At 44.8% G+C, this 16,057-nt stretch overlaps 2 protein-coding genes across 4 annotated transcripts in view; one reads left to right on the top strand and one right to left on the bottom strand.

Annotated features, from left to right (window-relative positions):
• Positions 1-1,839, bottom strand: part of RPRD1B (regulation of nuclear pre-mRNA domain containing 1B) — a 253,889-nt gene extending 252,050 nt beyond the window's left edge. For 2 of the 3 annotated variants that reach the window (XM_078652118.1, XM_078652120.1), the window contains exon 1: positions 1,536-1,839. In XM_078652118.1, coding sequence (XP_078508244.1) covers positions 1,536-1,686 — 151 coding nt within the window. In that variant the 5' untranslated portion in view covers positions 1,687-1,839. The remainder of the gene's footprint in view (positions 1-1,535) is intronic. The other variant, XM_078652117.1, reaches the window with a different exon arrangement.
• A 155-nt stretch (positions 1,840-1,994) lies between these two features.
• TTI1 (TELO2 interacting protein 1) overlaps positions 1,995-16,057 on the top strand; it is a 209,776-nt gene continuing 195,713 nt past the window's right edge. Inside the window, exon 1 of the mRNA XM_078652116.1 lies at positions 1,995-2,167. The gene's annotated coding sequence lies outside the window, so the exon portion shown is untranslated. The remainder of the gene's footprint in view (positions 2,168-16,057) is intronic.

The following is a 16,057-nucleotide window of genomic DNA, read 5'->3' as shown; positions in this document are numbered from 1 at the left end:
CACCATGCCTAGAACCTCGGCCTTATACTCAACTTGTTCGTCTCCATAACTCGACAGGTCAACGCCGTCACCTCCACCTGCTTCAACACCCTCTGCAAGACCTTCAAATGGATCCCCACGGAATCAAGAAAAACCGTCACCCACGCACTTGTAACAAGCAGACTGGACTACGGAAACGCATTCTATGCCGGAATCAACAAGTATCTGCTTCACAAACTTCAGACCATACAGAAAACAGCAGCCAGACTCGTCCTCTGCATCCCTCGACAAGAAGACATCACCCAACACCTGCCAGACCTCCACTGGCTCCCCGTCGAGAAGAGGGTAACCTTCAAGATACTCACCCACGCCTTCAAACGCCTCCATAACACCAGACCCCAATACCTCAACAAGAGAATCTCCTTCCATGCACCCAAGAGAAACCTCTGATTGACCGTCGTCGGAGAAACCCTGCGCATCCGCAGAGCCAGAACAGGCGGAAGGGCTTACACTTACATTGCGGCCAAGACCTGGAACAAGTTCCTGATCGAAATCAGACGCGCCACCTTTCTAAACATCTTCAGGAAGACACTCAAGACCTGGCTCTTCAACTGAACGGAGCTGTCAGTCCGTCCCCCCTCCCGGCACCTTGAGACCCACCCGGGTGAGTAGCATGCTTTACAATTCCTTAATTGATATGTTAGAGCCATTTCTAAATGAGGCAACATATAGTGGGCATTCCAGACCAATATGCATTTACTAAGAAGATTTATTTGATAGGGAACTTTCTGAAAGATTGTACTTCAGGACTTGGAAGGGTTTAGTTTCTGAGACCCCCTCATACTACCATGAGTTGAGTTTATATGCAAGATACTTTGGTGTAATAAAGTTGAGAGCCTTGTTAGGTAATGCACGTCATCGAAAGAGACATAAGATGCCAGTGAAAGCACTTCAGAAAGGCAATAACTAGAGTAATGTACATTTTTTTTAGAACCCTTTACATTGCATGTTGCCGAGGTGTGAAGTTGTCTTGAGGGGGGGTAGCCACAATCCGACCCAGTAGTGCTAACTCTCACAGTTGTGGATATAAAGGCAGATGGCAGGTTTATGAGCTGGTTGGTAGGCTAGTAGGAGTACATCACTATTCAGTCTAGATGGCCCTGCGCGAACACTGAAAACAGGGGCAAGATTTGAAGCTGTTTTTTTAACAAGTAAAACGAAATACAATTATCAGACATCGACGATTCCTGGTAATCATCATCCTTCATACATCTACGTAGTTAAATTAGGAAAAAATAAAAACATTTCAGTGCATTCTTGGCACAAATTAAATTTGAACCATGCTAATGGGGGTTTTATTTTAAAATTGCACAGGCGGATTAAGGAAAAAAACCAATGAGAAGTTGTTTACAAATTAACTGAAAACTTGGGATTTTTGCACGCATCCTGTGTTAACATAACTTTTAAATCGTCCATGTGCGATACTAACTTCTTTCGTAGCCACAATATATAAGATATACCCCCATTCTTGGATATTTACTGGTTGTGATCGTTACCTTTGCGCAGCTCCCGATGCCAGACAGTAACGATGGGCCCCGCGTGCTTGCGGTGGTGGATAAGCCAGAGGGACAGGGTCTGTACACTCTGCTGAGAGTTGCTTAGCTCCATCAGCTTCTTCTCCAGCGCCGACTCCGAGAAGGAGGACATGGCTGTCTGTGGAACGGACCCTTCTCCAGATTTCCTTTCAAGCGTCCAATGTTTGAGACCGAAATCCGTTAATAGTCCTTACACCTTCAACGGCCACCTTACCTCCCGTACTTACTATGAACAGGCCCGGACCTTGGGCACCTAGGTGAATTCATCCTATCACGGAGAAGGAAACACATTCTATTAGTGGAATGGAAGCATCACAGCCGTCGATAGGTTGCGTGAACGCTTGACACTTGGATTGGCTCGAGGAACTGTGGTTGTTCATTGGCTTAGGGGCCCTCTAACACTGAACAGTGCTTAGGATTGGTTCCCTGGACCTTGCGTGTTCAATCACAAACACAAAATGTTCCCACACTTCCTTTCCTTCGTTAGTGGGTTCGCACGCTTATTGGGTCTTTTGCAAGTCCTTTTCAGTCGACTACTGTCGGGAATGAACGCAGGTGGAACTCCCCTTTGATCCGTAGGGATCTAAATGTTGGTGAGTGGACATTTTGTCAAAACTATGCCCCAATTCTGACTGGATTCCGATTTTCATAGGTTTGTGCAGCACTATGTACTGCCGAAAGCCACCCGGCCTGAAAGTGCAACTCGAACGTCACATCCTGTGGCGTCTGTTAAAACCAACCTTCCCCTTTACGGTTTCGTTTAGCTATGGGATTGTATTTTGAGTAGGTATTAGTTGCGTGTACGTTTAGGTAGGCATTACTTTCCTTGCACCAGAATGGATAACTATCCACACACGCAGACGCTTTGTACACGAGTGTTTATCGGGAGGCGTTTGTGGGGAAGCCCAGGGGTAGGGAGTGTTATGTATGAAGTTAACGCAGTTTAGTCATTTTTTTCTCTAAATTCCACTTCTTTAAATTAGCTCATTTGAAAAGACATACGTTGCCTGCAGAGAGTTTATGGAGTATGATTTATATTAATACTGTATTTAAGTTCGAATTCCTTTACCACTTCCTGGAGTAAGATTTGGCTGCTTTCTATTGCAACTTGTGAGACAAGTTTAGAAAATGAACGTCTGACATCCAAATGGGGATACATACTTTTCAAACACCGACAGTAAATAACTGAATGTTTTACACATGCAGTCCAGTCCAGTGAGTCAGTGGTGGAAGTGCATTGAAAAAAGTATGGGAACTGTGATGCTGGTTGCCAAGAGGGCAGAATCGAAGGTGTGGTTAAAAAAGTATTCTGTAACTTTTCAGGTCTTTCACCTTCAGGTAACTACATATAAAATAAGGCACAACTTAAATGAAAAATAAATGCAAGTTAAGTTAATCAGTGGGAAATGCACTATCATACATTATGAAACCTCTATTAGTTGATGCGCTGCACAGGTGTGTGACTTAAGTATGTATGTTTAGTGCTACGAGGTCGCAGTCTCTGACAGACGGCATTGTGTTTATGTAAGTCAATATTTTAAATTTGCATTGTTCACAATATGAGCTAGGAAGTGACAAAATACGCAAAAGGTTAAGTGCTTGCAAAATTTAGATTTTAGTAATACCCAGACTGTAAATAGTGCTTTTTAGGTCTTGCCTAGGCATATTGTAGTAGGGTATGTTCTAGAAATGGTGTGGAAGCCCTGCCCTTATTTTTCATTGGCTGGTGTCATCGTCCCTGGTAAATGCTAGCTTCCGATTGATAGTGAGGCTTCATAGTCCCTCCTTGTTACAGCCCTGTCTCCTTTTGTGACCGCCCATCAGGACTGGATCTTTTAATTGCGTCGTGATACTGACTCCTTAATTTACTCAGTAAGCACTATGTTTTTTTCATTCTGCTTTGGCAATGGGGACAGCTTGTTTTATAAAGCGCATACGGTGGCCGCGCAACTTTATTATCGCACGTGCCGCTAAAATGCTTCTTTTAAAATGTATATGTTTTTATAAAGGGCAGCACGCCAAGATTTGTATTCATAGTGGCTGCACACTTCTCTCCCGCTTCATGTGCTCCTTGTGCGGACAGGACTCCTAGCACTAAACTCGCCTCGCACGAACCACCGCTCCCAAAGCCTTTGTGTGATATACATCAATTCTGCCCCTCATTTAGCGGAATTCCGAGGAACGAGGCCTGTTTGCATTTGAGACCCTTGGCTGACATGCTTCAGATTCTAAACAGTAACAAGTCTGTACGGTGTATAGGGGCAGAAGGGTGGTTGGTCAGAAGCATTCACAGTATAGACAGGCCTGCTGCTGCCCTGCCGCATTCCCCAGACAGTCTATTAAACGCCAAAGCAGGCCAGAAGGCTCTGGCTTGCATTTCTCGGAAGCATTGCGTAGTTTTGTTTATTCCTTCGCTGCCAGTTCGCCGTCTTGGTTGTGCAGCCTGCACCACCTGAGGGTTCCTTCACAAGTGTCTTGTGATGGTGCCCAGGCCAGTGCTTGTTTGTCGAAGAGCTCGGAGCTGTCTCCCCTTTCGCACTGTACGGGGCCGTTGGAGAGGGTCAGGAACCCTGATTGGCATATTTCTAGGCTAATAAAATGGATTACGTCTGTCCTTGGAAGTATTACAGGAATGTGGTGAGGAAATGTGCTGTTGTGTACAAATCGCCTACTTGTTGCAGTAACTCATCAAGGGAAGTCTCCGTGACACACCAGCATCTGCTCCTACAGCCCTCAAAATGTTTAGCACGTTGTAAAATAAGGGAAAGTTTCAGCTCCTCGTCATCTCTGCCCGCCTCTTGACATCTAGTCTGCCCACTTACCGGTCTGTTTTTGACTCGCATGTACAGGGTCTCCAGCTTTGCAAGTGAAACCACTCTCTGCCTATCCTTTTCTGCTGCGCTGCGTGGGAGCCACTCTGCGTTTATCGCCTCCTCCTGTAAGTTACCCCCAAACTGCCATTGTGACGTTCACCGGGTAAAACAAGCCGCCTCTTTTTCGGTGGCTGGCCCCACCGCTCGAAAAATCCACTCCCAGTATTGAGCAAGATTTATTCAGGTTGAACTATTTTTAGAGACTACTCACCCTTTCTGGGGAGTTGAAAATCCTCTAACTTCGGGGAAGACAAACTAACTTCTGACCTCTGTCACTGAAAGCAGAGCAAATGTGACAAGATAACAAGATTTAAAGGCATCTTTATTGCTCACAAAGTGAAAGAGCAAAAAAAAAGCAATATTTAAATCTTATTTTGTCACATATTCGGGCTTTTGGAGACCGAGGCTAAAAGTCAGCTTATCTTATTACATTTATTTTTCTTTAACTTAAGTCAGAGGATTTTGTAATAGGGAACTGTGTGACAATTGAACTATGCAAAGCATGTTAAATGAAAGGCTGTAAGATGTCAGGCTTTTTCTAACACAGCACTTAAAAAAGCTAAGTGAACTGTTCAAACATTTCAAATATAATTCACTAGTTACGTATACCCATTTTTATAATTCTGTGGTGAAAACATATTTTTTATAGGATCAAAACAAATTAGAACACTTTATTTGGTGATGTGCACATTATTTTTTTTTTTCTTTTCTGAAACCCAATTTCCAAAAGTTGTTAATGCGCTATTATCAGTAAAACTACGTTAGTGGGAATGTTTTGTGGCCATTTCATTGGAAAATATGTTTTCTGTAAATGACAATGCTCCACCACATCATGCTTTGGTAATATATTTATGAAAAGTGAGTATTTAAACATGAACTGGGAATTATTACTGCTCCTGTCCAGATGACAAGGCTATTAGTGAAATAAGAGGCAAGCCAGGAATCATGTTTACCCTATATAAGGGCTCAATTCTTGTTATACCTTGAGCAAACATTTAGTCTAGTAAATAAAAATAGTTTTTTTTGTACAGCAGAAATAGCGAACTTGCATATTTGAAGGTGCCTGTGCCTCTGTTCACCTTTCCGACCCTGTGTCAGAACAATGATGTCAACTTATTGGAAGAAATAAAAACCAAGGGCATACCGCCACAAGAGCTCCCCAGCATGGTAGTCATACTTCCGTTTGAGGCTAGGCGGATACCAGTACAGGCGCTGATTTTATCACGCCTGGACTACTCCAACGCAGTCTACCTAGGGGCCCCACAGGGGACACTTAAGATCCTACAGACTGTCCAGAACTGTGCAGCCCGGATGTTATTCGACATTCCACGAAGAGCCTCAGCCAAACCAGCGCTTCGGCAACTCCACTGGCTGCCAGTACAACAAAGGATTGAATTCAAGGCCATGACTATTGTTCATAAAGCCCTGACCAATTTAGGACCAGACCTCATCCAACCTTTGTTCCGCCCCTATCAAACTGGCAGGACCCTAAGATCTAGTAAAGGAATCTACTGGTAATCCCAAGGATAAGGAGAATCCGTATGGGCGGTAGGCGTTTTGCTTTATAGGCTGCAAAACTCTGGAACAACCTCCCTGATGCTATTCGTCTGGAGGAGAACCACCTCAGGTTTAGGAAGATGTTGAAAACATTTCTGTTCCTCTAATACATCGGAGATGAATGGATCACTTAAGCGCTGGGATGCCTCCGGGTAACCATGCGCTATACAAATGTGTAGTCATTCATTCATTCATTCATTAACACATTCTGGACTGTTTATCACCATGTTGCTGGATTCGCATCTCAATAGATGAACTTGCTCATAAAGCTGCATTATGCAGGAGCATTCCTGTACTCGAGCTCCTTCCTCCTAGCCACTGATAGGTACATCTTTCACAGCTCTTAACAGGCTGTAAGAGTTGTTTGTTCTTTGAGAGGTTTAACATTGTTGAGGAACCAAATACGGGGAAAATGGTGTTCCACTTAGCCTCTATGCAGGCAGCATATGTGACGGTTTGACACCCTGCCTAGCACATTCTGGATTTTTTCACCATATTACTGATATCTCACCAAATAACTGATATAGGAGGTATAGCGGCTGAGTTTGGCTTGAGCATTGTCATACAGAATGTCATAGAATGCCAGACATCTGTGCCACTTTATACAGTTGTTGTCCGGTATGGAAATGGAATAAAATCACTACAGAATCCCATAAATTGGAGGTTATGGTGTGGCAGCCGAAAGGAGTCGGAGTCATTAGGGGTATAATCTTACAACTTGAACATACATTTAAAAAAAACTGCCACAAACAAATTGGCATCAAGTAAAAATAAAGCAGTAAATTTGCTGTCCCATTCTTAATTTGTCACTAACAGGATACGTTTTAAAATATTTCTGGAAGTTAAGGAACCGGCTGTATAAAGCTCTGATCTACTACCATGGAGGGTCACATATAACAACATTATTTTAACAAAGACTAGCAAAGCCAGTAGTTCTTGTCTTGGCAATCTGGTGCCATGGTTATATTTATTATTGCAAGCCTATCCAAAATAGAAAAAATAAAACATGCTTTATCTCCATGTGTTTGCTTTGTTTGCCCTCAGTTGGCAGGGTATGCCAAGACGTGGGTCCCTTGCTCACTTTGTCAATGGAATCAAGCTAGCCTGGCTGATGCGGGTTGTTACCCTGAAACCGGTCCCAGCATGCTTGTTTCCTGTCCAGGGAAGACCTGGCTTGGCAGTTCGGGCTGGACTGTTCCCATGAAGCACAAGGTCAAGACTGATTTGCATATGGCTGGGTCTGAACTGGGGTAGCAAATTGAGCTAAAAAACGATGATGGATTCAACCCAGATCTAGGACGGGGTGATTGTGAGTGTCTGAAAAGTTTCAGTGCTCCGTCCATCATCTCCCTGTGTTTGCTTTGTTCACCCTACGTTGGCAGGGTATGCCCACACGTGGGTCTGCTGCTCACTTTGTCACTAGATTCAAGTTAGCCTGGCAGATGAGAGGTGTTACCCCGACTCCGGTCCCAGGATGCTTGTTTCTGGTCCAGGGAAGAGCTGGCTTGGCAGTTTGGGATGGACTGTTCCCATGAGGCACAGGTTCAAGACTGATTTACATGTGGTTGGGTCTGAACTGGGGTAGCGAATTGAGCTAAAGAACGATGATGGATTGAACCCAGGTCTGTGACTGGGGGTAAGTGTCTGAAAAGTTTTGCGCTGCGTCCATCATCTCCTTGTGTTTGCTTTCTTCGCCCTAAGTTGGCAGGATATGCCCACACATGGGTCTCTTGCTCACTTTGACACTGGATTCAAGCTTGCCTGGCTGATGAGGGGCGTTACCCCGAAACCAGTCCCAGAATGCTTCTGTCTGGTCCAGGGAAGACCTGGCTTGGCAGTTCGGGCTGGACTGTTCCCATGAGGCACAGGGTCAGACTGATTTGCATATGGCCATGTCTGAACTGGGGTGGCAGAGTGGGCTAAAGAACGGTGATGGATTAAACGCAGATCTGTTGACTGGGTGTGAGTGTTTGATTGGTTCAGATGCTCCGTCCATCACCACCCCCTTTTGTACCACTTTGTTCGCCATAAGTTGGCAGGGTATGCTCTGACGTGAGTCCCTTGCTCACTTTACCACAGGATTCAAGCAAGCCGGGCTGAAGACGGCTGTAATGCCAGAAACCGGTCCTCGGAAGCTTGTTTCCGGTCCAGGGAAGGCATGGCTTGGCAGTTCGGGCTGGACTGTTCCCTTGAGGCACATGGTCAGACTGATTTGCATATAGCCATGTCTGAACAGGGGTGGCAGAGTGGGCTAAAGAACGGTGATGGATCAAACCCAGATCTTTTGACTGGGTGTGAGTGTTTGATTGGTTCAGATGCTCCGTCCATCACCACCCCTTTTTGTACCGCTTCAAGAATAGAGTGGCATACGTCATTAATGTTAGCTTAAATTTCAGAGGAGCCTGTCAAAGTTCGGCTTACTATATATCAAATGCATTTTGGTGAAGTGAGCCAAAGAACGATGATTGATTCAACCCAGATCTGTGACTGGAACTGAGTGTCTGAAAAGTTTCAGCGTTACGTCCATTATTTCCTTGTGCTTGCTTTGATTGCTCTAAGTTGGCATGGAATGCCCAGACATGGGTCCCTTGCTCACTTTGTCACTGGATTCAAGCTAGCCTGGCTGATGATGGGTGTTACCCCGATACCGGTCCCAGGATGCTTGTTTCGGTCCAGTGGAGACCTGGCTTGGCAGTTCGGGCTGGACTGTTCCCCTGAGGCACAGGGACAATACTGATTTGCATATGGCTGGGTCTGAACTGGGGAGTCGAAGTGAGCTAAAGAAGGATGATGGATTCAACCCAGATCTGGGACTGGGAGTGAGTGTCTGAAAAGTGTCAGCGCTCCGTCCATCACTTCCATGTGTTTGCTTTGTTCTGCCTAAAGGGGGCACCCAAATGTTGGAATTAAAAAAACGTAAGAATCATTAGTTGAACAGTATAGCTGCTTTCTAGAAGACGGGAGTACTGACAATAATGATGGAAACATTTTTAGTTTTAATCTACATCACAGGAAAATATGGTTCTTATTTGTGCAAAGAAATGTTATACAGCTTTGAATTACAATAAACTAAAGAAATAGTTCAAACACTTAAACCATGACAAAAAAGGTAAAGAACAGAAAGGAAAAAAAGCATTGGTAAAGTAAAATATTGGCAAACCAGCCCTGGCACTGAAGTGCATTTCTATTTAGGTGGATATGCACATATGATTGGGTAAAATGAAGCCAATCTCTGTACAAGAATGCCAATGGCTGAAATTCTGCTGACCCATTGCACTATGCTGTGTGAATGAAAGCAAATAATAACGACTGTTGAACAGACAAATGGATGAAGAGGGCTACCCCAAAGCTGATCAATGTTTGCATATGTGTATACGTTTTATTTATTTATTAAGATTGTGTCCGCAGTACATCCGGATGGTGAGCATCAATAGACAAGAAGTCGTTGCCCAGGTGTCTGTTCCCCAGATACGCAAATTAAAAGAGTGATCACAGAATTTACATACCATTATTTCATTGCGATGGCCAGAAAAACGGGTGACTGATATGTAGTACTTGTTATTTAGCACTTGTAGATGTGGGTATTATACCGTTGGGCTTAAAAGTGTGGTTTACATATTTTTCACTTTATTGTATTTTGTTATAAAAAAGAATGTATTCAGCAAAAAGAGACCGTAAATGTAAAGGGGAAGGTAGGGCAGGCTATGGCTTGCAATAGACGGAAGCTGGACAACCCAGATTGGGTGAAAGAAGCTGTTGAGTATGACATTTTATGCCTCCAGGAAACCTGAGAAGTAGACTCCATCTTCTTGAATGACTACCGTTCCTTTCATTCCCCCGCTATTCCATCTAGGGCTGGTAGAGCCAAAGGAGGCATACTTACTTTGATAGCAAATACCTGTTAGATTACATTTCTCAAATTATATAATGAAGTACCTTCTTTCCATTGCCTGATTTGCGAAGCCCATAGGGAATGGGATTTGTTAATTATTACAATAATTATTTTGAGGGTAATCCGGTACTGGTGACTTGGTCACTTTAGAATGCCATTAGGCACATTTGCTTCCATCTCTCTAGGATATTAAGGGCCCAATGTACGACCCGTTTTCGCATGCGCAAACGGGTTTGCGACCCGTCTGTGCATGCAAAAACCTCATGGGCCATGCACAAAGCCTATTTAGCGAGTTCCAATTTATTTGCGACTCGCTAAATAGGTTTGGCGACCCGCTATTAGGAAGGGGCGTCCCTTCCTAATAGCGACCGCAAAGGTATGTACCAATGTTTTGCAACCGCAATTGTGGTCGCAAAACACTCGCAAATTACCACCCTCTTCAAGAGGCTGGTAATGCAGTCACAATTTGGAAGGGGTCCTTAGGGGACCCCTTCCACTTTGTGAATGTCCCCAAAAATATTTTTTAAGGGCAGGCAGTGGTCCCAGGGACCACTTCCTGCCCTTAAAAACGTAAACGAAACACGTTTCATTTTTTTTTTTTTTAAATGCATCCCGTTTTCCTTACGTAAAAGCAGTCCCAGCCATCGTGGTCTGCTGAGTAAATGAAATTTGAGAGGTGCACCACTGGGATGTATATTCAAAGGTGTAAGCGGACAAAGTTCCTTGGTGTTTGAATTCCTTTATTTACATGTAACGTCCTCAATCGGATGGCTTTGATCCTGCCATCCGAGTGAGGACAGTACATGTACGTGTCTCAGGTACTAATGTTGGGCCCTTATTTGTGAGCCCCATCATGACACTTCCGCAGTCGGCTAATAACAGCACTGGTTACTACACATGGAATCCTAAGGGTGATAGTGTGTTCTACGATTGACTGATACCTGCATATTATTTCCAACACCCCATCATTGAACCATTTACTACTTGTATTTACCAATTAAGCCCTGATGAAGTTCAGTCTTGTCTGAACTAAATGCGTTGGCTGGAGCTCACCTTATAACATTGTCTCAATAAAGGAATTGAAACACCAAGGAACTTTGTCCGCTTACATTTTTGAATGTACATCCCAGTGGTGCACATCTCCAATTTCATTTATTCCTTAATCTGCTTATCAGTTTGCACCCAACAACGGCAGGTGCAGGAGTTATATGTGCACACGCCTGAGGACTTTCCAAACAAATACTCACATAAAGGAACACAGCAGTATAGTACAGCCCTATAAGTCCGCTGTTGGTTTGTCATGTAGATGGTGGTCTGCTGAGCCCAGCAGGCCTCCATACCTGGGAGGGCCTGTCATTCCCAATGGGCTTGCAAATTGCGAGAGGCTCATTAATATTAATGAGCCTCGCAATTTGCAACCCCATTGGGAATCACAAACAGTGTAAAACACACTTGTACATGGCAAATTGCAACTCGCAAATGAGTCGCAATTTGCGAGACGCAATTTTGCTGGTCTTACATCTGGCCCTAAATTTGCTTTGGATGGGTGATATTAACTCTCATGACTGTCAAAAGGGACAGAAGCCAGTTTGTGGGCTAATGGACCACGAGGGCGACACTATTACCCACTTTGAAAACAGTGTTTATGGGGAATCTCCAAATAGGCTATTGATTAGCATGCATTTAGAAGTAATTAATAGCAAAGGCCCCGTTACTGGATACCTGGACTAGATTTAAGGTGGCGTAGATATGGGATCTATGATTGATTACATCTTCGCCTCAGAATCTAGCTGTGCCTGGATATCTAAAATAGAGGTGTGCTTTTCAGGCTTTAGAGATCATGCCTCTCTCTCTTGTATAATGATGTTTTAGGCCATATATGAAGCACAAGTTGATAATATCCTAAGGCCGGTCCGAGCTAGGAAAAATTGTTACTTTCTGAAGTGGAATAAAGTGGATAAAGAGAGATTTTGACCTGTGGTCTTAAATTATAAGCTGCCTGAGATGATGATATGCTTAAATGCAGACTCTCCCCCGGGCCAGGTGACTGCAGCATTTATTGACGTATTGGATGAAATTATAATCCATCTGACATGGACACTTGTTTAAGAAGAATTTACCAGTTCGATGGTTCGGCTCCACGTGCACTAAAGCACTGTCAACACTTCATGCAGCTCTACACATGGCCCTAAGAGACAAGAAATTTCCAGACTTTACTGGCTAAGTATAAGGAGGTGAGATCGTCCAGGTTAAAGAGTATAAGGGAGGAAGCCTGGGTGAAGTAGCGAATATCATCAATGAAGAAGGACAGCCAAGGGTTTTGCAAGGTGGTAAATGCCCTGTTCCTGAAGGAAACAACGGATCCAACATTAAATGTGCATATTCATGACGCAGGATGATTGGCTTATTTTGAGAAAATGTACCAGGCTAACCTCTTGCAGACTGATTTTGTGCACATCTGAAAAAAGAGTTTTTAGGAGGGATAATGATACTGGTTAACAAATACAGATACAGAAAACGAGGCATGAGTGTAATTTTAATTATTGCGATGCGGCCCACCATTGATAAAGGGAGTTGCGTCCAATAGTCTAGTTGCGCAGAAAGCCTATTCACTGCAGGGCCATAATTTAAACGAATAACCTGCTCCTTCTCCATAATGAGAACAATGTTCAAATAGTTTGTGGTATCAGCCAACCTTTTAAAAGTGTACTTGCATGGGGGGTGGCTGATTGCGGTAAGAGGGAATAATTCCGACTTTGCCCAATTATTATTGAGGCCTGATAATGCCCGGAACTGGATAGTCTCTTGGACCACAGGTGTCAGATTTTGGGAGGGATATTGAATGAACAATAATATGTCATCTGCATACATTGAGATGAGTAGCGGACCGGGTTGAAATTGAAAACCGTGATGCATAAGCCCCTCTTGAAGATGGCATATCAGGGTTCGGGCAGCCCTGTCTGGTCCCACAAGATATACTGAAGGATTGAGAGATGGATCCATTAAAACTGACCCGTGCTGTGTGCTCAGAGTACAGCAAAGATATGACAGCTGCAACTCTGCTGGGATACCAAGTTTCTGTAAAGTCGCATGGAGAAAAGGCCATTCCAGAGAGTCAAAAGCCTTCTCTGCAACCATAAGGGCAACCACTGCTGGGACCTCTGGGGATACTCTGTTCAGCAAGAAGAAGACTGTACGGTGATTGTGCAAGGTGGACCTGTATTTATTTCTGGTATTTGTAGAGCGCGACACTCATCCCAAGGGATATCACGGCGCTAAAAGGAAAAGGGGACTGCTGAAATTATGCGGGGGGAGTTAGTTTTTAGGGAAAAGGTGGGTTTTGAGTTTTTGCCGGAATTGAAGGAGGTTTGTAGTGTGTCTAAGATCCATAGGTAATTCATTCCATCGTTTGGCCGCCAGGTGTGAAAAGGCTCGTCCACCCGTTCTTGTTTTGTAGATGCGCTTGGGTTTTGCTAGGGCTGAGTTATTGGATCTTAGGTTCCTGTTTGGAATATAAAACTCGATTTTCCCTTGCAGGATTGTAGGGCCTGTTTTGTGGAGGGCTTTGTGCGCATGATAAAGTAGTTTGAAGGTGGCTCGCTGGCGCATTGGCAGCCAGTGGAGTTGTTTCAGGCATGCTGATGCCGAATCTCGTTTGCCTTTGTTGCATACCAATTTGGCTGCCTGGTTTTGAAGGACCTGTAAGCGGGAGAACAGTTGCTCGTTCATCCCTTCGAATAGGGCATTGCCATAATCCAGGCGGCTGACCAGGAGGGCATGGGTAATTGTACGCCGACAGTCCAGTGGGATCCAGGAGAAGATTTTGGCTAGGAGTTTCAAAATTGCAAATCCTTTACCCCAGAGTATGCGTACGTGGTCTTTCATGGACAGTGCGTCGTCCATCATGATGCCAAGGTTTCTGGCATACTGTTTCGGGGTGGGGGCTGTTCCCAGTGTCGGTGGCCACCACGTATCATTCCATGATAGTTTTGCTCCTCCGAACAGTAATATTTCAGATTTTCCGGCATTGAGTTTAAGGCAGTGGTTGCGCATCCAGTCTGCCATTTCGGAGAGGCAGCTGTGTAGTTTTTTTTTGGTTGTTTCCGATCTTTCCGATCTTTCGTCCATGGTCACCATCAGCTGTGTGTCGTCGGCATATGAGCATATGCCGATGCCCCACTTTCTTCCAATGTCAGCCAGAGATGAAACGTAGACATTAAAGAGAGTGGGGCTTAGAGAGGCCCCTTGTGGGACTCCACAGCCAATGGGACGGGGTTTAGAATGGAATTGGCCCATGTGCACTGCTTGGGAGCGGTTGCTCAGGAAAGATTCAATCCATTTTAGCGCTGTGGCTTGTACTCCTTTGCTCTGGAGGATGTTTAACAGGCATTCGTGCGACACCGTGTCGAACGCTGCCGACAGGTCTAGGAGTATCAGAGCCACCGATCCCCCTTGATCAGTGATGCATCTGACACTGTCCGGCACTGCCAGCAGCGTAGCCTCGGTGCTGTTGTTAGATCTGAAGCCGGTTTGGGTGGGGTCCAGAAGCGAGTTGTCCTCCAAGTATTTGGACAGTTGTAAGTTGACCATTTTCTCCAGTGCCTTGGAGAGGTAAGGGAGCTGTGAGATCGGCCTGTAGTTCTCTGGGTTGAGGATGTCGGAACCGGCTTTCTTCAGGAGGGGGGTTACAGATGCGTGTTTCCAGGAGTCTGGAAAGGACGCGGAGGCAAGGGACTGATTGAAAAGTTTGGTAATGAGGGGGCAGAGTGTCGGTGCAATTTCTGAGAACACAAAGTGCGGGCAGGGGTCTGCAGGAGAGCCGGATTTAATTGCTTTAAGGACTGCCAACACCTCCTCTTCGGAGAGTGGTTGGAAGTTGGTTAGACGTGGGGAGTTGCCTATGTCTAGATGGACGTTGTCTTTGTCGGATGTAGGTGGATATACATCAGAGTTGTCGTAAGGGGTGGTGGGATGGGAGGGGGTAAAGGTGCAATACATTTTATTAATTTTTTCGAAAAAGAAAGTGCTGATCCGTTCGCATGCTTCTGTTGAGGGGGTGAGGGCTTGCGAAGTGCTGGATGGATTGCTGAGCTCTTTCACGATTTTGAACAACTCTTTTGCGGAGTTGTGGTTTTCGTGAATTCGTTGTGTAAAGAATGCTTTTTTTGCCTCTCGAATGGCAAGGATGTATTGTCTCCTTTTGGTAGTATAGTTGGCTCTGGTTTCAGAGTCTTTAGTTTGTCTCCATTGGTGTTCTGTTTTTTGACATTCCCTTTTAAGGCTCTTGAGGGTGGGGGTGTACCATTTTTCGTTGGTGGATGTTTTTTTCCTGACTTCTCGCAAGGGTGCTATTTTGTCTAGCGTTTGGCGGATTCCGGTTTCTAGCCGGATGACGTTGTTACAAATAGATGAATTGTCTGGTAGGGAGATATCTATTTCGCGAAAGTGATTTTGGAAATTGGAGTAGTTAATTAGTCATTGTGAGTTATGAAACCTGATTGCACTGGAGATAGCACCTGCTCAAGCGATAGTGACAATCTATTTGCTAGTGCTTTGGCAATGATGGTATTGTTCAAATTAAGCAGCAAGAGCGGCCTATAGGATGAAAAGTTTATGGGGTCTTGACCTGGTTTAGGCAACAGAGAGATTGTCTCTTCACGCATCAAGGCAGGGGAATTCTCTCTTTCCAAAGCTTTGGTGTAAACCTCCAACAGGTGTGGGATGAGACTAGTCTTAAAAGCTTTATAGGAGAAGCCTGTGAGGCCGTCAAGGCCAGGGGCTTTAGTCCCATTTAGGGAGTCGATCACCTGGGCTATCTCCTTTGCAGTGAACGACTTGCTCAAGAATTGGGATTGGCCAGTAGTGAGCCAAACCGTAGTTATCTCCTCCAGAAAGAGCAGGTGTTCCGTGGTCCCGGGCGTCGGGCGTCTGGCGGGGAGTGTATAATGTTTTATAGTAGGTGATCATCTCCTGCACGATACCCTAATTATGTATAATGCAAGTGCCTGTCCTCCAGGGTGAGTTTAGTTATATAGCCTACTCCTGGGGGGATAAGGGCGCAGAAGCGAGGTAGTGTTCGCCCTGGCCTGTCATCTCACAATAATGTTGCACCGCCGAGTATTTACAGAGGAAGCATACTTCCCTCTCAGCTAAGTCACAAG

Source organism: Lissotriton helveticus, chromosome 7, assembly GCF_964261635.1.
Source record: "Lissotriton helveticus chromosome 7, aLisHel1.1, whole genome shotgun sequence".
Lineage (NCBI taxonomy): Eukaryota > Metazoa > Chordata > Amphibia > Caudata > Salamandridae > Lissotriton > Lissotriton helveticus.
The sequence above is the reverse complement of the archived record's forward strand: the minus strand, read 5'-3'. Positions and strand labels throughout refer to the sequence as shown.